Raw genomic sequence first — 22,075 nt, forward strand, 5'->3', positions numbered from 1 at the left:
AACTTTACTCCCCCATCTTCTTCCAGTCTGATGTTGATGTATGAATTGGCTAGAACTGCACGATTTGGGGAAAATATATATTGCGAATTTAATTGCAACAGCTATAGCTATTGTGATTGTGATTTGCGATATGATTTTTGAATGTCAATGTCAAGATTCAGTTCAATATTCCAAATGTCTCTTTAGGTTGTACCACTTCTGATTGGTGAGCATGCCTTGTGCATGAGAAGCACAGTACTCTGGATTGTTGAGCTCTGTCTATCACACAAGCTGGATGACATGAATATAAAAATCATACATGTGACAAGAGTGACCATGCACAATTAATTGTAGCCTTTGAGATTAGATAGCTATGTTGGTTCAAATTGTGATTGCAATAGTTGTGCAGCCCTAATATTGCCCATGTTGGATATAAAAAGGCTTCTGATCAAGCTGCAAAAAGGGGGAATGCGTTCACCCCAAATCCTTACCCTAATGCCAAAAACCCCAACATTATTATTTGGGAACCCAGGCGTGGTAGTTAATCGTATGTTTCAACTGTCAATCCAGCTAAACCACCTTAGTTTACACAAAGTAAATTGCAATCTCTATGTATCTCAATGCATACAGCAGAATAAAATACAGGCCAGCTAAACCCAGTCTAACTCATTAAACTCAAAGAACAAAATGTAGTCATTCAAAAGTGGGGGCAAAGACCCTAAGAAGACTGACAATATGATGATAATCTATTTTCTGCATGACTAAGGCACTAAATGTGAAGGTGACTACATTCCACCAGCCCTGCACTGAGGAACAATCTCTGCCAATCAAAATGGATTTCAATGGGGGCCTTTTGAATGGCTTCAAGTGGCTTCATTTCAGAGTTGGATGTGCAATCATTTCATCAGACGTCAAGCTGGGAGAGAGAGAACTGTGTGTCAGGAAAATTGTTTTGAAGCACATTTGCCGTCAGAGATGGCTGAAATCCTGTCAACGCTTCAGCACAGGCGTTAAAGAGATGTTTAACACATGAAACAAAAAGTAGGCTATTTTAATTTTCCCACTAATTTACAGTCGTTCCCCTCAAAAGAACATTCTGACAGCAAATCAACTAAACCGAATTATCTTTTGTTGCATTGAAAACTGTGTAATAACAGAAACAAGAAAATAAACTGACACACACATATAGGCTACATACACACACACACACACACACACAAACAAAACTGTGCTCTGAAGGCTTCCCCTTTAAATGTATTTGCAACCTCTGTAACATCTTGGTGTGAATTCTAACCTATTAGGTGAGCAAACAATGGCCAACGACAGCAGGCACCTTAAAAAGCTCGTCTGTTACCATGGAGACTGTAGCAGCACACAGACACACACACACAAACCCCTCACTAAACTGAAAGTATGAACTGACGAAATGGAACAGAAATGGACACTCGTCTTACTTAATTATTTGCTTCCTTCACCTCTGCATTAGCCATTTCAAAGCTGCTGTGGACTTGATCATTGTACAATTAGCAGTCCAGTCTATTAGTTTGGCTTATGCCAGATTGCACATTGCCAGCCTCGACCTGACCTGCAGTGTTTATTGTGTTTCATCAAAAGCTCACCACAGTCATGCTCCCCGGATGGGCCCTGTCGGGTAATTGCAGCAGAAAGGGGAAAGTGGTACATTTATGCTGCATGCTGAATATTCATGGGTGTTTTCATGTATTATGACTGCTACTTGCCAGGAATAATGTGATGAGAATCTCTTCCTTGCTCACTGTGTGTGTGTGTGTGTGTGTGTGTGTGTGTGTGTGTGAGAGAGAGTGGGTGTGTGTGAGAGAGAGAGAGAGAGAGAGAGAGAGAGAGAGAAAGGCAGACTGTCTGCAGAAAGACTCTAAAAAATAGAAATCTGTACAAATATGGTCAGTAACCACTTCAGTGTCACTTTTTACTATTACATTTCTGAATAAGGGTCAGCATGTACAGTATGTAAAACAGAATATTAAAATGCTTTTTGGCCTTGCGTTCTGTTTAAGCCTCTGCACTCTCTCACTCAACCTGATGACCTCCACACATTACTGCCTTTAGAATGAGAATCACTGTCACACAATATTGGTTATTTGTTGGCTATAATACTGTGTGTATTTTGAATATTTCCGAAACAGTGAACAGAATAACTGTCAAAAACGACAACTTCACAGTGTCATGCTATGGTAAGTTTAATTTGTCTTTGTCTGTTTGCCATTTATTAAAGTGTATGGGTCTTGCAAAATTCAAATGTAATTGTTTAGTTATGTGTTTAAAGTTTCAGAATCAATTTAGGTCCAATGAGAAACCAATTACCGAAAATATACTCATACACTATTTGAAACATCCAGCCAACAACTCAACTAAACTGATAGCAATTCACACTGGATTTTTGTAGCTACATTTTTCATAACCCTGAAGATGGAGGAAGGGAAAAAACAACAACTGCACAAGAACCAACAACACACCATTAAGGTGCTTTTCATAATGAAAAATGATGGCCACGTCCCTGGGGCCCTAACCTAGATTATACTACAAAGATCATTAATCATTAATGATAATACCTTTTAATACAGCTCATGCATAGTTCATTTGCACATAAATGAGCTTTGCCTACAACATATTTAACAACATGTGTGGGCAAAAGGGTATCCAGCGCTGTGGCCAATCAAACACTACCGATCCAATGGATTACAGATGGAACATGGGGAAACACCATCCAATTGGATGATTTTCAGGCTAATGGCAAGAGGTCAAAGCCTGCCCAGGCATACAACACCATCCATGCTGATTGTGTCTAAATGAGTGGCCAGCGTTAGATTGGAGTTAAGATGACTCTTTTTGACCTTAAATCCCTTGGCGCAGGCAAACACGGCAGTTATAGGTTATGGCGCACATACACACACACGCATGCACGCGTGTGCAGGGACGGGGACGTTTGACCTCCGTGTAACCCTGCAGGGCCCTTGGGTTGTGCAACCGCACTGCACCATGAGGATTGTCACTGGCGAGTACACACACGTCCAGTGCCTCAGCAGCGACTTTAGGACATGCTTGTCTGGACACACAGAGGCGCAAAGCCGTCTGGATTCATGGTGCCGGCGAAAAGGGCTGGATGGTTTGCATGCTTTGTGTTTCTAGGGAACTGCCTAATACCTCACATCTCTGAATGTGTAAGTGTAAACAATTTTCCCATATGAAAATTGTTGGTTACTTTCTAAATCCCCTCATGCATATGTATGGGTAAGTTATGAATACAGATGTTGAACTGTTAACCCAACCTGTAGTTTGAGACTGTCAATAGCCAAGCTCCTCAAAAAAATCACAACAACCACAACGAAAACATCATTAAATCGTGTGAATCTCGTTGCCATGGAAAATGGCAACTCTCCCATGCTGACAGACTGCTGGCGCCCATCTCCTTTCCTCAGGTAAGGGGGAAATCGACCACATTTCCACCGAGACTGTAGGTCTCACACGGTTTAATTTACAGCGAAAACGCCTCAGTCCAAGGTTTCCTTTATGTTAAGTCCGCTGTTTGCCTAAATCAGAAGGGGGATGATATAAATAGCCTTGTCTTCTCACACCTGCCCAGCATGACTAACACCATGGATCTCCACCACGGGAGGCCGAGTCTCCAGCAATTCCCCTCGCAACTCACTGCTGAGGCCAACCAGGCACAGTTGGACCTGGCCACATCACTATCATCCAATCCTATTCCATCTCATCTTCTGTGATCCCGGCTCTGGGAAGCAGCCAGAGGAGCCGGAGAGGAGGGCTGGGATCCTGGGAGTCCCTCCAGAGCTCCTCTGTGGCCCCGCACACGTATGCAGGAGGCTGAGGTGACGGCGAGAGAAGCCTTGCTGTGAGGTTAATGCTCGAGTGTCAACAGATGCTTGTACAGAGCTGCTCATGTTGAAACACTCCAAAGGAGGTTGTGTAAGAATGTGAAAACACACAAACAAACACACAGTCACACACACACACACACACACACACACACACACACACACACACACACACACACATACACACACACAGAACATGCATGTTGAGACTTTGAGACTGCACACATTGTAAGTGGTCCCTGTGAAAAGTTTGGAGAGGTTGAAATTGCTGTGATTCTCTGTGTCTGCCTCCAAGGTCAATATTAAAACTGGATCAATATATGAGACCCGATGATCTCCGGGAGCTAGTGTTTCGTCAACAACTGTTTAATTAAAAATCCTTTTCAGAGGACACTGTAAATCCAATTCAAATGTCAGCACGACAGTGTTTTATAGCATCTAACCAAACACTATAGCTTCAATTCAATACAGATTTTGTACTTCAATTGTTATGAGCAAATTCCAAAAGTATTCTTTTGAAAAAATCTGAAGCACCACCAAAGAATTTTATTAAATTCAAAACCATCTAAAAGAGAACAGCTTGATGATTTAATGCAGCCGAAAAAGTCATTGTAAAGAGAGAGAGAGATACAGAAAGAGAGAGAAAGAGATTGTGAGAGAAAAATAGAGTGAGAGAGAGAGAGAGAGACCGTTCACCATTAGAAGCCTTTCGCTGTGTTGAACAGGGAGGCCCTTGTTTTGCTCTGCTCTGGCAGGAAACTTAGAAGTTGTGATGTATTCACATGGTAATGACCCCGGACAATCAAAAACCCCCAGTGTCTGGCACCACTCTAGCCTCGCTCAAAGACCCATCGCCAAGGAGACCAGCTTGAACAGACCGCTTGGCAGCGAGCGCCAGCGCGAGAGGGGCAAATTAAGAATTCCGCGCGGTGCCCACAGCATTGCAGCGGCCCTGCTCTCACCTGCTGCTCATCCGGGGGGCCTGCGTCAGAACAGACGGTCAGATGTCCCTCGTCCTGTGTGGACACTACAGCTTGCTATTACTACAGCCTACATCAGGGGTCGCGGACACTTGCCAGCGAAGCGCAGCACAGCAACATGATGTACAAACACACAAACAAGCACACACACACACATAAATACGATGCTTTGGAGTTTTAAAAGCATGCTGCGTTTTCACTGTTGTGACCAGGCCCACTTCTCTCATTTTTGAACTTCAGAGATTAAAGTTCATTCTGATGATCACACAACGTGGGCACCTGGCAGTTGCGCTACAAACAGAATCAATCGGCAGAGTGGCGCGGGGGCTGCGCGACACCGAACACGTGCGTCCGTTTGATGTGACGGCTGAATAGCTCATTAATGAGCTAGAGATGAAAGAGGCATTCTGGAGCTAGCACACTACAGTTAATTGTACATTGCAGGGGCACACCTGAGTCTTTGTGAACTCAGGAGGAGTGAAAGCGTGTGACATAAATGAAGTGTTTTGAAAACAAACAGACAAGATGAGCACCCAAGCTTTGGCTTCCGAGTAGAACCTTCTGCGTCCTAAATGCCCAGATAGCATTTAATAAAAAAAAAAACAGTGGGAGAAAGTGTGTGTGTGTGTGTGTGTGTGTGTGTGTTGGGGGGGGGTCCATAAATCTAGCCCATGTTAATGCAATCGGGCACAATCCTGTTGTTAGCCAGGCAGGAATGTTTTCTTAATAAAAAGAGAGAAAAAAATAGGCATGCATGGAAACCGACGAAAGCATCCATGTGCCTGCTCTCGCAAACCCCTCTCCTGTGCCCCACCCCATTCTAATGAGGCCCCCCAATGGTGGGCCCTCTCAACTTTTACATGTGACTAGAAAGCCAGAGCCGCACACAGTAGCTTAGCAACCGAGCGAGAGATGCAGGGAGAGAGGCAGCGGGTACAGTCTTGCCTTGGGTGGTCCCCCACCCCCGCCACCGCCACTACCCCAAAGCTAGGCAAACATTTCAACTAAAGGTTCGCTCTTTACTTCACTCAGCCCTGTTGGCTGGACTCTCCTGAGTATGCCTGCGAAGAAACTGAACCCGATCCAGCCGCTGAAGAGCGGCCTTTGATATCCGCGCGTGTTGAAATATTAATACCGCGCCGAGATCACAGCCATCTTTCCATTTCTAGGGCTGCGTTGAGGATGTCGAGCAAAGGAAAGTGCAATATCACACAGGCTCGTTTGCATTTTGATATGTAATTAATTCTTCCAACCAATTTAAACGAGGATTAATTATAATTACCCTAATTTTGTCGAGCGTGGCTGTGTAATCATTTGAAGCAAAGTTGAGGCGGCCCTATTCAGTGCTTTTCTTGGAGCACGCTGCGAACAATCTCAAACACCCATCTCTTATTGCTCCAGAAGCCTCATTGCCAACGTGGTGGATGGGCTAATTGTTTTTGTCTGCCATGACAATGACTCTCCAATTGTAATTATCAGCGTCTTTAAATTGTTCAACCATTTCAGAGAATCCTCCAACAAGCGTTCTGCTGGTAAATGTCCTCCTCACCCTGAAAGTATGCATTGTCCAATCATGCATGAGTAACTAAGGGGAGCTGTCATAATTAACAATGGTGTGGTATGCTATGGTACCAGCCAACTAGACTGACACATACAGAGAGAAAGAGAAAGAGAGAGGGAGAGAGGTAAGAAGTAAAGAGGACAAAGACTGCCATAAAAAGAAAACAAACAAGCAAAATAAAAAAGAAAAGAAAAAACTGCCCTGTTTTTTTTTCAGTCCCACTTTAAGAGCTCTCGGCCCAAGCTCTGTCAGTTGTAAACAACACTCACGCCACTTCATTGTGCCACAAAGAGGCTGCAGCTTTTAGCTAATACAACATGCTGGCAGTTTGCATGACGCCCAGAGAGCAATTCAGTGCTTTTCTTTCCAACAATGATAACAGCATACAGCAATCATGTCCAAGACGCGGAGGATAACAATCAGGACAACAGGAGCTGGTCTGTGCACTCGTGCTGTCCACTTACTGAGCACTTTGCACAATGAAAAGGGACATATTTGACCCTGGTACCAAACACATCCCTTCCCCCTTTATTTTGCCAGTTTATGGACGGTCTATCACACAAACACAGCATTCATATCTGGGCCTGTGAGGATCTTGTCCATGTTTGAAAAAAAAGAAAAAAAAAAATGTCAGCCCATCATTAGGCCCTGTCTCAAGTCAAGCTTGTGGTATTGACTGACAAGAGGTTCATTACCATGGCACAAACATCAGTTCAAAAATGCCGTGATGACACTGACATTAGCATAGCTCCAAACCCCTGGGCACAGAGGAGAGATGAGCAGATACCTGAGCCAGTAAACCTTTGATCTAGAGCCGCGGTCCAGATCTGCCCTCTCTATCCGCTGCGTATGCTATCTAATAAAAAGCCATCAGCTTTCACTTTACGGTCCATCTCTCCTGGGCAGCGAATAGAATGCATATATACTGTGTTAACCTGACGGGTGACATTGATTCTGAGGCCAAGTCTGCTGACATATCGATGTCAATTATCTCTTTGGTAACCTTTAAGAAGAAAGAAAAATGGGGAAATATCACCCCTTCAGTGGCATTCCGTCTATATTCTACACCTCTGTCATACGCTGCCTGCGTAATGCATCTTTGGGGTTAATGTTAACCTTTCATCTATCAGTAGCTGGGAGAGGCGGAGGCAGAAGAGAACGGTGGATGAGTGGAAGAGGGGAAGGCAGAGCGAGAGAGAAAGGGAATGAGACAGAATGAAGTGGCAGGTTACGGAGGAGAGGAGGGAGAAAACAAAAATAAATGGAGAGTGAAAAAGGCCAGTGCAGAGAACAGAGAGGGAGAGAGAGAGGGAGAGAGATGGAGGGAGACAGGCCATGGCAGGGGTGGGTGAGTGGGTAAGAGAGTGACAAACAGTGAAACGAGAAAAGGGGCTGCTGTGCTGGGGGTAAGAGGGGGAGGGGAGGAATGGAAATGGAGAAAAAGACATCGAACAAAAGGGGGGAATTGAATTGAAAATGTGTAGGTGCTCCGCATGAATACAAAACAGGTGAGCAGGGACCACAGCCGATAAGACGGAGAAAAGGACAAGAAACTATCGAAACGGAATAACCTGGAAAGGAGCGGCCGAAGGAGCCAAGCTCTGAGAGAGGTCCGAATGGGTGAGAAGGGGGTGGGGGTCAGTTCACACCAGGGCAGGGAAAGAGGCTTGTCATCTCGCCTGTGGCTCATAGATACATAAACCCCAAAAGCTATCTATAATCTATAAATCGCGGCATAGGGGAACCAGAGTTGTAATCTCCAGATAAAGCCTGTCTTAGTGAAAGATTTGGGCCAAATAAACAGAGGAGCACTTTAATATTTTACACATTGTCTAATTCGACTCCAAACCATGTAGGGACGTGCGGTGCGGCGATTCCATTACGCCACGCTCTTAATGCCCCTCAAATAGCCAGAATCTACTTAAAAGCCTTTTTACTATGGGATAACCCTCTAATGGCTCAGCCAGACCTGATCTGGACTCCGAACCACAACTGATATCTTGGCCGATATAGGTGAGGCCCTTCTGCTAGACCCCACATAGCCTATGTCTGACCTTTCTTGATTTGTCGTCCAGCCGACTTGTTGTCCACATTGTCGGCAGCTGATTTTGAAGAAGACAAGAATTTGATCTTGATTTACTACTGTTTGGAATTTGTTCCACACCTGGCAGTGTGGCATTCTGAGTCAAACTTAAAACAATGACCAATATGTGCACACAATATGTAATCTGTGTCTGTTTTTTTTTTTCCTCAAATGTTCTGACAAGCCTACATCTGTTTTGCGTGTGTAAGCAGGGCCAGAGAATCCTTCTTACACAAACTGTATTATTACTACAACTACACAGCAAAACACAAAAAAAAAATGGAATCAGCGATACACAATATGGCAAAAGTGTATGGAGAGATAATGCTCCAAATAATCCCTGGGCACGGCCGACCAACTGACCAAACCCAGCTCGCACCACAAGCAGCGGCAAAAAAAACAGCGCACAGACACCAAATGAAAACGCAACACACAGTGTGTCATCTGCTGCTTCAACCGTTGATGAGTGCAAAGGCAGCGGCTAGATGAACAGTTTAATATGCTTTTAGAATGTGCAGATGGGATCCCTTGTCCTGCCTCCATGCTTACACGCATCAATCTACTGTGCTTGCCTTGCACACGTCAGGCTCCAGGCTTAACGTGTTCATGCCAGCTGTGTTAATTTGTGCCGCGGAAAGAAACGGAGAAAAAAAAAGAATAAAGCACGTTTTTTCCTCATCTAGGTGAAGGATGATGGGATAGAATAAATGGAGAGAGAGAGAGAGTGACCGATGGCGATGTCCTTCTTTCCGAAGACACTGCGCTTGCACATCCCAGACGAGAGGGCTGTTACCTTTCTTGGTCTCTCCAGAGAGGCCAGCCCCTCTGCGTCTTGGCGCACGTATATTTTTAAAGCATTAAAAGCTCTCCCTGTGGAGCCCGGCCAAATCCATCGTCGCTATCAGGTCAAGGAGAAATGCAAAAAAATAAAATAAATAAAATAAAAATGGAAATGAACAGAGCTTGACAGTGATGTCTTAGACAAATCAGAGAGGACAGACTAACTGAAAGGCTATGAATAACCAATGAAACTCGCAAGCATGCAGCTTGATTAATAAAACAGAGTCACCAACATAGTGCCTGCATAGCTTGCATTGCACTCTTATTTCTATTGAAAAGAAAAGAGCCATGAAATGCCTTCTCAAGAAGCGGGGATATCTCCAATTGGGGGGAGGGGGTGTCATGGCACAAGTGATCTTTCATATTTTAATAATGTGAAGGTGTTGGCATACAACAAGACAGTGAACCTAGTATGGATACATAATCAGTGTACGGTGTAGACCAGATGGAAGTGGAAATGAATTTCCAAGGAATTTAAGCTTCTGCAGAAAGGAATATCTTAAGCATCCCATTCAGGCTGCAATTGAGTTATTTTTGAGTGAGAAATGAACTAGCAATGTCATGCATTCCATGGCCAAGGATGTTTCAGCTTTCTATGGAAAGCATTTCAAATTTTGGAGAGAGCCCAGCATATTACACACAATTGGACACTTTCTAAAAATGACAAAAAAAAAAAAATCACACTTACTGAATTTGATTTCGCCAGAGGGAACACCTACACAAAACCAGAACCAGACAATCTTTTTCTTGCTCGTATAAAGACGCTTTATACTTTCCAGAGGAAAGCAGGGGGAATATGCCTTCCTCTCCACGCTCTGCGGTGGAAGCCTCCATTATTCAAGTCCTAGTGGCAAGCTGTGAGCAACTATGGGTAATTTTTAGAAATTACATTCAAGCTATTTGAAATTATCTAACGTGTATTTTTAGAGTTTCCAAATGATCTGGTCCAGAGGCTTTCAGCAAAGCTTCTGAATATCAAACTTCCAAGGAGGCTAACACACTGCTCATTCCTTGGGAAGGATTTGCTCAGCCATAAAATCAGCGTTTCGTTTTTATTTAAGAGCTGATGGAAGGGGACCGGTACCTTCATGTGCTAGGCCATTGCTCCCAAATAACAACCACGCTCCATTTGTCATGATGACAACAATTCACCTCGGATGAAATTACTGCGAGGGTTAGGAGTTAAAAACAGGTCTCCAAGCAACAAATTGCCCCATTGTCCAGTAAGGAAATTCATAATGTTGGATATATCTCTGGTGATAACAAAAACGTCAAAACACATCAGATGGATAAAATCACAAGGCGATTGGGAACCTAATGGCTTGTCTCGCACATATTAAACTCAGAGTCAGGTGACTATGTGCTGAGGGGCTATGGGCAACTCAGTGGCAACACAGGCATTACTGTCTCCATCCCATAACCTCATAAACTCCACAGCAGAGAGACAGGGGGAAATCCTGAGCTGCTTCTGTTGTGGAAGTAGCTTTTTCTATTATTGGCACACCACAAGAACACTGCTGTGATGGTTCGCTTTGTGGCTTGGAGAGTGTGTGTTTCGCTGAGGCATTAGAACAACAAGACTTATACTTATGTGGTCTATAATTGTACCACAATTCTCAAGAATGACACCATTATTTACTGTGAGTCACATAATGCTATATATTTAATATATGTACAGCTACCGCAAAAAAATAAGAGGAAACGTGAGAATATAACAGATGGATGCCTAAGTGATCCATTTGCTAGAAGAGCAAAGCAAGGAGCAAATACTACCAAAGTTCTAGGGCCAATGCCCATCGTGCAGACACCCTACTCTCAGAGAACGCTGCCTGTTAAAATACTAAATAAAAGATGGGATATCCAAGACACTAACAAACCTCATCTGCAAAGCATCAAAGTATGTGAGTCTGGACAATAAGCAAAAAGGCTTATTGCCTTGTTCTCATCCCCCTTTCCAACCTTGCAGCTGAAAAGATGTTAGACAAGTAGTGGCACTTTTGGGTCCAACTGCCTGCTCTGTCATTCAAAGGTAACCTACTACTTCCCCTTAAAATACAACCCCAGTCTTCCATCATTAATATTATTTTTTTTTTATGATAATGATTGTCAAAGGGTTCCCCCCCCGTCATCTACTTCCTTTTGGTCAACGATACCCGGGACAACGTTACACCGGTCTGATACAATTTTGCCTATACATGCGTGAAACTGAGACGCCTGTTTATTTGTTTTAAGTGAGTGCAGGGTGTGAGAGGGGAATCGATGTGCTTTGATTCCAGCTTGGTAGTTGTAGTCTGTGAAATTAAAAAGCACGTGTGTGTGAAGTATCCAAACAATGACACCTTCATTTCATTATGGCTGCTTTAGCAACACACCTTAAGCAACTGTGTAGTGGGTCCCATTTAGAAGTGGCTACTTCATTCGCGCTTTCCTTGACTCATGGAGCTGCGTGAATTTTATTACAACTTTTCGCCACGATATGGCAGTTTAAGTCCGCTTGATACTGTAAGGCGTAAGCCATTGGTTTCCAAAGGAGATTTTATTTGTGTCGCCAGCATAGCCTATTGACAATTTATGTTGTAAATAGGCCTACCTTATAAGCCTACCTGTAGCTTAGGAAAGCTAACAGCTTTCTATTAGGATCTAGTTTGTTAGTTAGAGTTTTGTCATAACTCCCTGATGCATTTTTGCATTTAGAATCTCAATCGGAAAATTAAACAATATCGGGTGCCTATGGACTGGTGAACCCAGCCTGATCTGCCCGCTATTTATTTTTTGATTTCTTAAAAGATTGAGCTTGGTCTGGTGAAAGCCAGACTAGCCATGGACCTCAGTTACACAATGCAAGGGAACATGAATCAGCCTATATTTGCACGAACAATAACGGACAACAGCTCTTCAACTTTGGCCCGTTAAAATGTGTATGAACAGTCTAGCGACGCATTTCATCAAGGCCCATTTGGACATGTCAGTTATTTGCACCACTGGTTAGATGTAAAACAGCATTTCATTTCAGACTACTGTTACTTAATTTGTGCATTGACAATAAAGTATCGCATGAACTAAAGATGACTAAAATCTTATGTAGAAGAAGAAATATTCACAAAAAATCCATCCATCCAAAAATGACCTTTTGTTTTTGATAGCTGTTGAAAACGGCATGGAACTGACAGAGATGTTTTTGTTTATAAATAAATAAATAACATTATGCTGATACCTTTTGCTTTTCCCAAATACAATGTAGCCTACAGGTGTACTGTAAGTGACCTTTCATCAATCCAGTTGCAATGGATGAACTGTGATGAACTGCCCTACTTGTGATTGTTTAGAGATTTTAAAGGTTTTATAACAACGCTACATCTTCTTTGGCTATTCTACAATCTATTCACCTTTTCAGCACCAGTAGGCTACTTTCTGTGCAGCCGCACACACACACTCAGGCATGCCAAACAAGCATACACAAAAGTTTCAAGAGTGGGGGATGGAGTAAAAGATGGAGACAAACTGAAATGTGATTTATTTTCGCGGAACAGATGTACAGGACTGAGCGGCGGGCATATTTTGTACCGCTATGCGGTATCTAGTTTATTGATATATTTCCCAAGAACTGGCAGTATCTAACAGACTAAGATTCCTCTTCAGCCAATTCCAGTCACTCATACACATGCACTTTGCAAGCAGTCCCAAAGGTCTTTTAATTTTTGAGAGGCTATTTTTAGCAGAAGATAATCGAGGTGGAAACTTCCATCTGTCCAATACACACAGTCCAGCTGCTCCTCTTTTAAAGAGAAAAAAAACATAATTATCTGCCTATAATATCTGCTGCCATGTTGTCGCAATTGTAGCCTGAATGCTACAGTATATACTCAGTTATATACTGGATGGTGTGTGTTGCTGTTTAGAAAAGGTAAAAATCTGTTCTAAGATTCGGACATACATTATTTATTGCAATCTTGAAACTGCAAGCATCTTGACACTGTAAACAAACAGTGACATTAACATTTGAAATGTAGGGGCAATGATGTGCACTGAATTTAAATGTACAGTGCCTGATCATTCACTGAGTCTTTGTGTATTAAATAAAAAATTAAAATGTATTTTCAAAAAGTTCTATGATGAAAACCGCATCCCTATAAAAAATAATTTAAAAAAACCATTGCAGTCAACCATCCATCTTTCAATCCATCTTTTCATTTTTATATTCATGGTTTAGTTGAGAAGTTCATAGCCACCACTACCTCTGATGAATTTTAATTGGCAGAATTGATCAGCATTCCGGATTGGTACCAGAGCCCTGGAGCTTCTGTGAGATCGTTAGAGCCGAGCTCAGCCAACCAACCTAGTAGAACACTACAGACTGCTCTTCATTTTCCTTTTTTCTTCTTCTCCTTTCTTTCTTTCTTGCTTTTTTAAGGCACAGCCAATCTCTCATTTATTCTGTCTAAATCGTTTTACGGCCCTTTGATCTGGAACAGCACTTCAGTCAAAACCTGTGATGACTTTTTCATCAAAAACCTCTCTTTTGAGCTCTTCTCTTTTTTGTTTTTGCTCTCTCTAGGTATCACAGCTCGTTCCACCAGCGAAGACCACCAACTCTGCCGCCCACTCAGGCCATTTATTAATGGTGACAAATTCAAAATTTATGTATTGAGGTCTGGCGGTGCGAATGGACTGACTGCGACAGCTGGACACGGACTGGACTGAACTCAAGGCAGCCAGAGATGCTGGGTTGGGTCACCACACATGGAGTCACCACTGGCCAGACACACACACACAGATGGGAACAAGATACCATGTATCATGGAATTACAGTATTAGTGTAAGGAGTAATTAGGGAAGGATGGGGATGGCATAGGTCTCCATATAATGACAGAATGATGATGGCATTCTGAACTTCAGTCTTCTGAACTGTCTGACAGGTTAATTTCGAGGAGTATTTCAAACTGTGCTAAGACCATTGAATAGAAGCAAATATAAAGATTTAGAAAAAATATTGAGAATGAATGGTTCTTACAATAATTGCATAAAATATGTGAAGGCTTAGTTCAAATCATGATAGAACCTACATAACAATCCATCTGTTACAACCAAGAAAATAAGTTTTAGTGGTGTAAATAGACCTAGACTACTACAGAAGTTGTACGTTTTGTAAGTGTCAGAGAGGATAAAACAAGAGATAACAAAACATTCAAGAGTTGAGCTTTGCAGCAGCTAAAAGTTAGAGATTACAACTGAGATAAATAATATAGCATGGAAAAACAGAATGTTCCCTACACTTGTATAGGTTCATATTTGTTATATCATGGCAATTTCACATTTTCAGGCAAATTTAATGTTTGGAGGTCGAAATGTTAGTTTAGGGGATGACATACAACTTTCAAAAGGCAGACTGATGTTTATAAAATAAGCAAATAAAGTAGAGGTGAAACAATAAAAATGAAAACAAAAGATGGATAAATTAAAATGTTTGCCATTTAAGCAATTTCATTATTCTAAACATCGCAAAGTAAACGTTACTGACATTTGTTTTGCAGTGCACAGTAAACTTCTGGACTCTGAATGCACTGCTGACGATGACAACGCTCATCACGTGGACTAGTGCTCCGCTTAATCGCGGGGATTAGAGGGTACAGACCTTCACCGTCTGGCTCTTCGTTTCCATTTCAAATACAGAACATTCAACAACATGTAGTTCTTGGTATCCGTAACATTACCATTTTACCCCATAGAGATGTGTTTTGTGATACCTATAGGCTATCAATCTTACACTAGGCTACTCCTGAAATGCCCAGAACACCATTAGCCTGGCAAAGCTTTAGTAACAAACAATGACAAACATTTTACGAGGCCATGCAATTGCACACGGTTGCCTAAAGATAAAACTAATGTTAGCCTACTGATACCGCAACGCAGTAGTGACATGATATGGGTAGCCTAAATGTTAGTTGATCGTCAAATAATGGATATGACCGCGAAATAACGGAATGTGAGGTTCACTATTGCATAAATTGACCTGAGGCGTCTTACACAAGCAAGTATCCCCTGAAACCGTTAAAGTTTAACAATGTTGCCATGTTGACGATGCATAGGTCTTCGCCGAGTCCACTGTGCCCACCCTACCTTATGAATGACTCGTGCTACCAGTTTGAAGGAACCGTGGCGTAAATGAAAGTTGAACATGAGCCCTGCTTCAAGAAATCGTTGATTTGGGTTAATAAATGACTTACCCTCCATGCAAAATAAAAACAGCCAGGCAATCCATAAGTCAGAATTGTGGAATTTCAACATTTTTGTGAATGTCTGGAGAGACGATGGTGTAGGCTGTCTTGTCAATGGAACTTAATTGTTTTTCCACAGTTTCTTTGACGAAACACAACTCTCTTGCGAAAGTGAATGCATGAATACTCAGAAAGGCGTCCCTCTCTTATCCGTCGCTGGAATAGAAAAGCAGTTTTTCAAACAAAGACAAACTAATTAAAACGACAAACAGCGCATAGCTGCATGTTAAATCACTGTTCTTACTGCTGACTTCTTTAATTGGTATAAACCTTGCGTCCTCTCCGAGTTAACATCCTCCCATTGCCCGCCGAAGTCCAGCTCCACGAACGAATAGCCTACAGTTATCCCCTCAAAGCAACGTTGCATTCACCGTGTATGTTCTCAACACCGACTAAAAGAATGATATCTGTAGATCCTTAACAGTGCCATGACTAGGTTCATGCTCTTTCTTGTCTGTGGACGGCCCTTGCTTCTCATCAGCAGGCACGCACCCGTTCCAGCTCTGCGCTGCTCAACCAACATTGATTGAAAAGTGTCGGAGACTGTTGCCTGGAGACCAATGACGCCCGTTGGAGGTGGAGGAAAAGGATGCCCTCCTCTGGTTTAGTGAAGCTATAATTTCTTGAATGATGCACCGCGAGAGTGTCATTGAGTGCTTGGTAGATTTATTCCATTTATGGTCAGTTGTGATAATTTCTTGATTTTTTCTGTTTACTTTTTAAGCAAACTTAAACATGACAATTTTTTTTAAACGCATAGGCTATAGCCTACTAATTGTGCAAGTAATCCACTTTGGGGGAAAATAGATAGAAATAGGAGAATTTAAGATTAATGACTTAATCTTAATCTTATTTCCCCAGATTTCTGAGTGATTTGTCAGTTTAGTTGTGTACGATCTGTATCTGCATCCATGTGTTGGCTCACTCTCCCTCATCCACGCAAGCTCACAGTTGTATTCATTTACACTTAATGCTAACAGCAGGGTGACCTGTGCAAGGTACAGTAGTGTGCTGAAGCCTCATGCAATGGCAAAACAGCCCGGAACAAATTGCAGCCCTCCCTCCACCCTTTTCTACTGATTCTTCTGCTTGGAACTTCTCAAGATGCAGCTAACATTAGTCTAACAGTAAAACTTTACAAACCCCACACACACACACATCATCCTTTCTCATTAGACTCGCAAAACTATTTTCAATGGTGGTGGGGGGTGGGGGTTATTATGAGTGATGAAAAATGCATGCTGAAAATGGAGAGGGTGCGGCACTGGGCACTGCATCACGAAGTTCTGCGTGTAGCCTTAGGTGCTTGGAAGCATATGAGAGGAACGCGCTTGACAGCAGAATAAGATACTTCTCTTGTATGCCTGGAGGCTCGGGGCCTCTTCAACGTCTCTTATCTTGGGCGCACAGCTCCCTTGTACAAAAAAGACTTCAGGAAACATTGCATTGGGGGGAAGCAGCTTTGAAACCAGGCGTGGTATCCGATCCGGCCCTTCTTCTATACATTGCCCATATACCAATGACTATGATATCAAAGCAATGGAGCATATCAAAGTATCAAATGCCTCATGCATTTTGCAGGAGTGTGGTTTAGAGACTGGGGATTTCCTAAAGATGAGGTGTTTCAACGGATGACCAGGTTTCTCACTTTAATATAGAACATGCATCATGTCATTGGACATCTCTAGACATCATTTAATATCAACACTGCATTAAAGTGAAAGCATAAAGCCAAATAAGAAGCATTACGTATGCCTACAAAACTGACTAAAGAGAGGAACAAGACACACCTGCCAGGATTGTCCTATTTGCCACATTTATTGTGAATCCAATAATCATAAATACACAACATTGTTTTGTTAGGACCTGGCTGAGTAATAGTTTCTGTTCCACCATAAGGACAATCCAGCATCCTTTTTGGGGGTGCTGGGAGCCATACGTCCACACTCTGCTTGTTGAACATTTCAAAAACATTATGAACTTCCATTACAAAATTACTGAAGTCAAATGACTAAAAACAATACCCAATGCACATGTGTGATTATATTTTTAAAGACATATATGTCACTTTTGAATGACAGCCATAAAACACAAAACTTAGTAAATAAGCCAACAATAAGTCATAAAATATGTGAGGTCATAATTGTGGTCATACGAGTTCAGCCATCGGTTTCATTCCATCAAGAGTTAGGAAAAGCTTTATAACTTAGTTACATTTCTGCCCTGTGTAAATAATGGACACCCTTTTGCTTAAGCACGAGATGTTCTCCAGAGTCTCCATCTTACAAAGCCATTATCATAGACTCACACACAAGCTAATTTCAAACCACCACAACATCCACACATACTTTATCCATTATTGATTCCTATTTTACAGTCTCTCCCATTTTCTGTTGCTGTGCACTGTGCATATGAAAGATTTAAAGATAAAGCCAAATCTGTTCAGTTAAATGCTAATTGAATTTCACTTTTCCAGTGGAAAAAAAAGTTAAACTGCGCTACACTTTAATATTGATGCTGTGTATAGCGACAGCATGGCAACTCTTCTGCAGTGTCATGCATTTCTGCGCCTAGCCTTGTGATTGCTGAATCAATTAATAACAGGCCACTGAACCTTCCGGGTCTCTGTGTCCTGGGCAGGCACAGAGTTTTTCCCCCTGCACCAGGACACCCAGATAAAAATATGGGTAATGAGGAAATAGGAAACAATTTCACCAACACACTTTTTCCCCCTTCAAAATTGTGACATTTTTTGTTGGGCATGACAGGACCGCGTCATAAGGAATAGCACTCTTTACAAGGTGATGAGATTCAATGGCATATTAAATCCTTCAAGTTTTGAAATCATAATAAATATGGAGCTTTCATGCATCATCAGTAGACACAAAATCTCAAGGTTGCTCACTGAACACTGTATTTGCGTCTGCGCCATAGGGTTAGAGTCTTGCTGTATGGAGTTTTATTATAAAGTTATGTGCTTCCCTCTAGTGGTACAACAGTGTTTTGCAAAGAGTGTGGAAAATGCATTCCAATGATGAAAAATATATCTAAAAAGGTACACAACGAAGGAGAAAATGCATGTTGATTGTAAGATTGCAGGTATAACGGTAACATGAAACAACTTGAAAAGGGTATAAAGAAACTGAAGAATTTTATTGATGTATTTTATTTATTTTCAGTCAAACGCACACATGTTCATTTCCTTAACTCCAATCATGTCAAAATCTCCAAAGACACCATACGATCATATATGTCTAAGGGCTGATTGCATTGTATATAGTAAGAAAGTTTATTTATGAAAATACAGTACTTCAAGTCCACTCCCCCAAGCTGTTCTCTTCTCTGGATTGCAATGTCAACATTTTGCTAATCCTGAAAGAAAGGACAAAAAAGAATATTTTTTTACAAACATGTTGTATATCCATAATAGGTCATTATGAACCAGCAAATACCACCCCCTCCCTTTTTTAAGGCTACTAAACACCTGCACATACATCAGTGGTATTTTCACAGTCTTAGGTCTCTCCGTTTGATCTGACGTGGCTTCTACTACACAGAGCTAGCCAACTTTTACATAATAATCTTGCAGCAAGGGAGGATTCCAGATAACAAGTATCTGAGGGCAATATGATGGTGCTGAAGATTCAGATGGGCGTTACTGCTGTTTACATTTTATCTTCTAAAATCAATAACCCCAAACAAACACTGACGCATGTCTGAACTTAAACCTCCCACACACATTTTCATCCATGGGGTGGCGTGACATGCTGTTGATAGAAAAATAAAGAAATGTCCTTTCTATACAGGTAAAACCTGATCCCTATCATTTCAGATTAGTGCAAACTGGCTAGGTGACATTATAGCATACACAATGCACACACATTCCACCTGCTACAAATATACCTGACTATTTGCATGGGCTTATCTTTCGGTCTCTTGATGAGACACATGATACAGGCATGCATTTCTCTTGACAGCACCTCAGTAAATCCAAATAATCTCTTAAGAAGCACTTTCTCAACAGCACTATTTTGACCAATAGAACCGCTAAAGGAAAACTCCCTACTCAGACCTTCCGTCCCTCCCTAGGTTATGCCAGGTTCATCTGATACAACAACTTTGTCTTTATCTAAGGACTTTATTGGCCTCTTTAAAGCATTAGGCCCCGCCTAGTTTTCTCTGGGCTGGCCGTGTGGGTTGGGGATGAGGTGGTGGTAGGGAATACTTTTGGCAGTGGATTAACACTCCACTCTTAAAATGAATGTGTTGAAAACAACACAACTTGCGTTGTTTTTAACACATCTCTCTGTCCAGATAGGGACAACACAGTTTGTGTTGCTTCCTTTTTTTATTTGTTACACAATACGTGTTGAAATAAAACAACTTGCGTTGTTTTTTAAACACATATCTGTGTCCAGACAGGGACAACACATTTATTTTAACAGTGTAGATTGCCTTGGATTTAGAGTACAAGAGTAAGAATTTTAAAATGTTTGGGAACCAACAGTGGATTAAAACTCATTATACAACAATTGGGTTCTACGGAACTATTTATTTGTTTCTGATTGGCCGAGAGATGTTCCATGAGTTGGAATATCCCTGGACATTTCAACTCAGATTTTGCACAGCTAATAATAAATCACTCCGCGATACAATGCGAAGATTTGACACAATGTTCCCAGCTCTCCACTATTTCAAGCGAAGGCCCAAATCCTTACAGGCTACATTTGCCAGCTTTCTATCATAAAGCCCAAAAGGCTTAAAATATTGCTCATGTATATAGAATGGTGTTAATTCCAAAGCACTCATCAACTTACCGAATCGCTAGAGGAGGAAGAGGAGCTGTGGCCATCTTTCTTGTGATGGTCTTTGTCCTTCTTTTTATGCTTATGCTTGTCACCACTCTTCTCCTTGTGCTTTTTGTGCTTGTCTTTATCCTTATCCTTGTGCTCTTTGTGCTTGTCTTTACCCTCATCTTTGTGTTCGCTCTGTAATGACATATAGGTAGAGTTTGTTGCACTGGATTTCAGTCAATTTCACTTTCTACCCGGAATTAGAGCAGACGTTTTCACCTTCTCGCCACGACAACTGCGGTGTAGGCACTTACAGGGCCAGGCATTTTAATCAATCAGTAATTAAGGCATGGGAAGCCCTGTTGGAGTTCTCTTCAAATAGTAGGCCTACCTAGGCTTGCTTTAATCAATTTTGTTCCTTTTGCACCATCATCACAAGAAAGCTTTCTCTGAACAAAACAAAAAATGCTGCCACTCAGTAGTGTCACATCTCATTAACAAAATGACTAATTATGGCCAATTTACAGCTGGGATCTGTTGCCCCTGATTGTTAGGAAGAGATGAAAAAACTTAATGAATGACTTACCTACAGAGGTGACAAGACTCTAGACACTGCAGGGAACTTGGAGGGGGGCTGCAGTCAACTATAGGCCATGTTTAGGCACTCAGGAATTCATTCTCTCGCTCTCTCTCTCACACATACACACAACGCGCACGCCAAAACTCGCCAGTGTAAGCTGACAAAATGTTTTGGTAGGTTGTCACACACACCCCCAAGGGAAGACGGGCATAGGGACTGCACAGGTAGATAATAGCAGCCTATGTAAACGATAAAAAGTCAACATGTGTTGCCTCTTACCTTATGCTTGTCTTTGCCCTTGTCCTTGTCCTTTTTTCCAAAACCAAAGAGCCCCTCATCTTTATGTCCAGAAGACTTCTTAACCTCCTCGTCCTTGTCCATAGCTGTACGAATGAAAAGTTATTTCCATACTATTACATGTCACGCTTTGCGGAGAAAACGTTATCTTGTCTACAAATGTAACCAAGCTGCCAGTATTAATTAAGCAGATTTGTTTTCGCTTGGTAAACCAACTACGAGAAAAGCCACCAACAAATACTCACCACTTGCCAGATCGAAATCCATGAAGACAACACGAGATAGCCTATTGGCGCTTTTAAAGACGTGCGTACGAAGCCCACGGCAAAATAGCCAGCAACTCAACTGACCTGACCTGCTGCTCTAGTAAAACCACTCCCCTGGACCGCACCCTGAAACTACGCAACAGGAACAAAACATATGACAGCAAAGGTGAAAGAGAAGCTACAAGAAGCAGAGTCCACCTGTGCACGACAGTGGTAGCAATCTGTTTCTACCTGGAATGTCTTTGCTTCTAATAATTCTTTCACACAAACATACGGGTATTTGTGGACGTTTAAAGACGTTTTGATAATGGGCTATTTGACGTCTTTAGAACACTAAACATATCGGAGGTGTCAAATGTTGAGTTACTCAAGTCTAGATTTTTGACGTTAATCTCTCCTATGATGTATTGCTATTGTCTATCCAAAGTAAAATGCCTGTTTTGAAGTTAACTGATGGTTAAATAACCAAAAATACGTCTGTGACGCGAGTTTTTGTGAAAGAATTAGGACGTTTTTAGGTGATTAGGACGTTTTAGGACGCCAAGGTGG

At 41.9% G+C, this 22,075-nt stretch overlaps 2 protein-coding genes across 3 annotated transcripts in view; both read right to left on the reverse strand.

Moving 5' to 3' along the window:
• The window catches only part of igsf11 (immunoglobulin superfamily member 11), a 67,176-nt gene extending 51,060 nt beyond the window's left edge, over positions 1 to 16,116 (reverse strand). The window contains exons 1-2 of one of the 2 annotated variants that reach the window (XM_042064493.1): positions 15,861 to 16,116; positions 15,540 to 15,746 (exon numbers count right to left, since the gene is read on the reverse strand). In XM_042064493.1, the coding sequence (XP_041920427.1) occupies positions 15,540 to 15,600 (61 nt within the window). In that variant the 5' untranslated portion in view covers positions 15,601 to 15,746; positions 15,861 to 16,116. Of the gene's footprint in view, positions 1 to 15,539; positions 15,747 to 15,834 lie in introns of both variants that reach the window. The other variant, XM_042064492.1, reaches the window with a different exon arrangement.
• A 2,608-nt stretch (positions 16,117 to 18,724) lies between these two features.
• LOC121684334 (mediator of RNA polymerase II transcription subunit 19a-like) lies at positions 18,725 to 21,663 on the reverse strand. The gene is made up of 4 exons (XM_042064328.1): positions 21,506 to 21,663; positions 21,243 to 21,346; positions 20,408 to 20,578; positions 18,725 to 18,962 (listed from the first exon to the last, which is right to left on the reverse strand). The coding sequence occupies exons 1-4, from the start codon at positions 21,525 to 21,527 to the stop codon at positions 18,957 to 18,959; spliced, it is 303 nt and encodes a 100-aa protein (XP_041920262.1). The 5' UTR covers positions 21,528 to 21,663; the 3' UTR covers positions 18,725 to 18,956.
• Positions 21,664 to 22,075: the final 412 nt, after the last annotated feature.

Source organism: Alosa sapidissima, chromosome 15 (assembly GCF_018492685.1).
Source record: "Alosa sapidissima isolate fAloSap1 chromosome 15, fAloSap1.pri, whole genome shotgun sequence".
NCBI classification, from domain to species: domain Eukaryota; kingdom Metazoa; phylum Chordata; class Actinopteri; order Clupeiformes; family Clupeidae; genus Alosa; species Alosa sapidissima.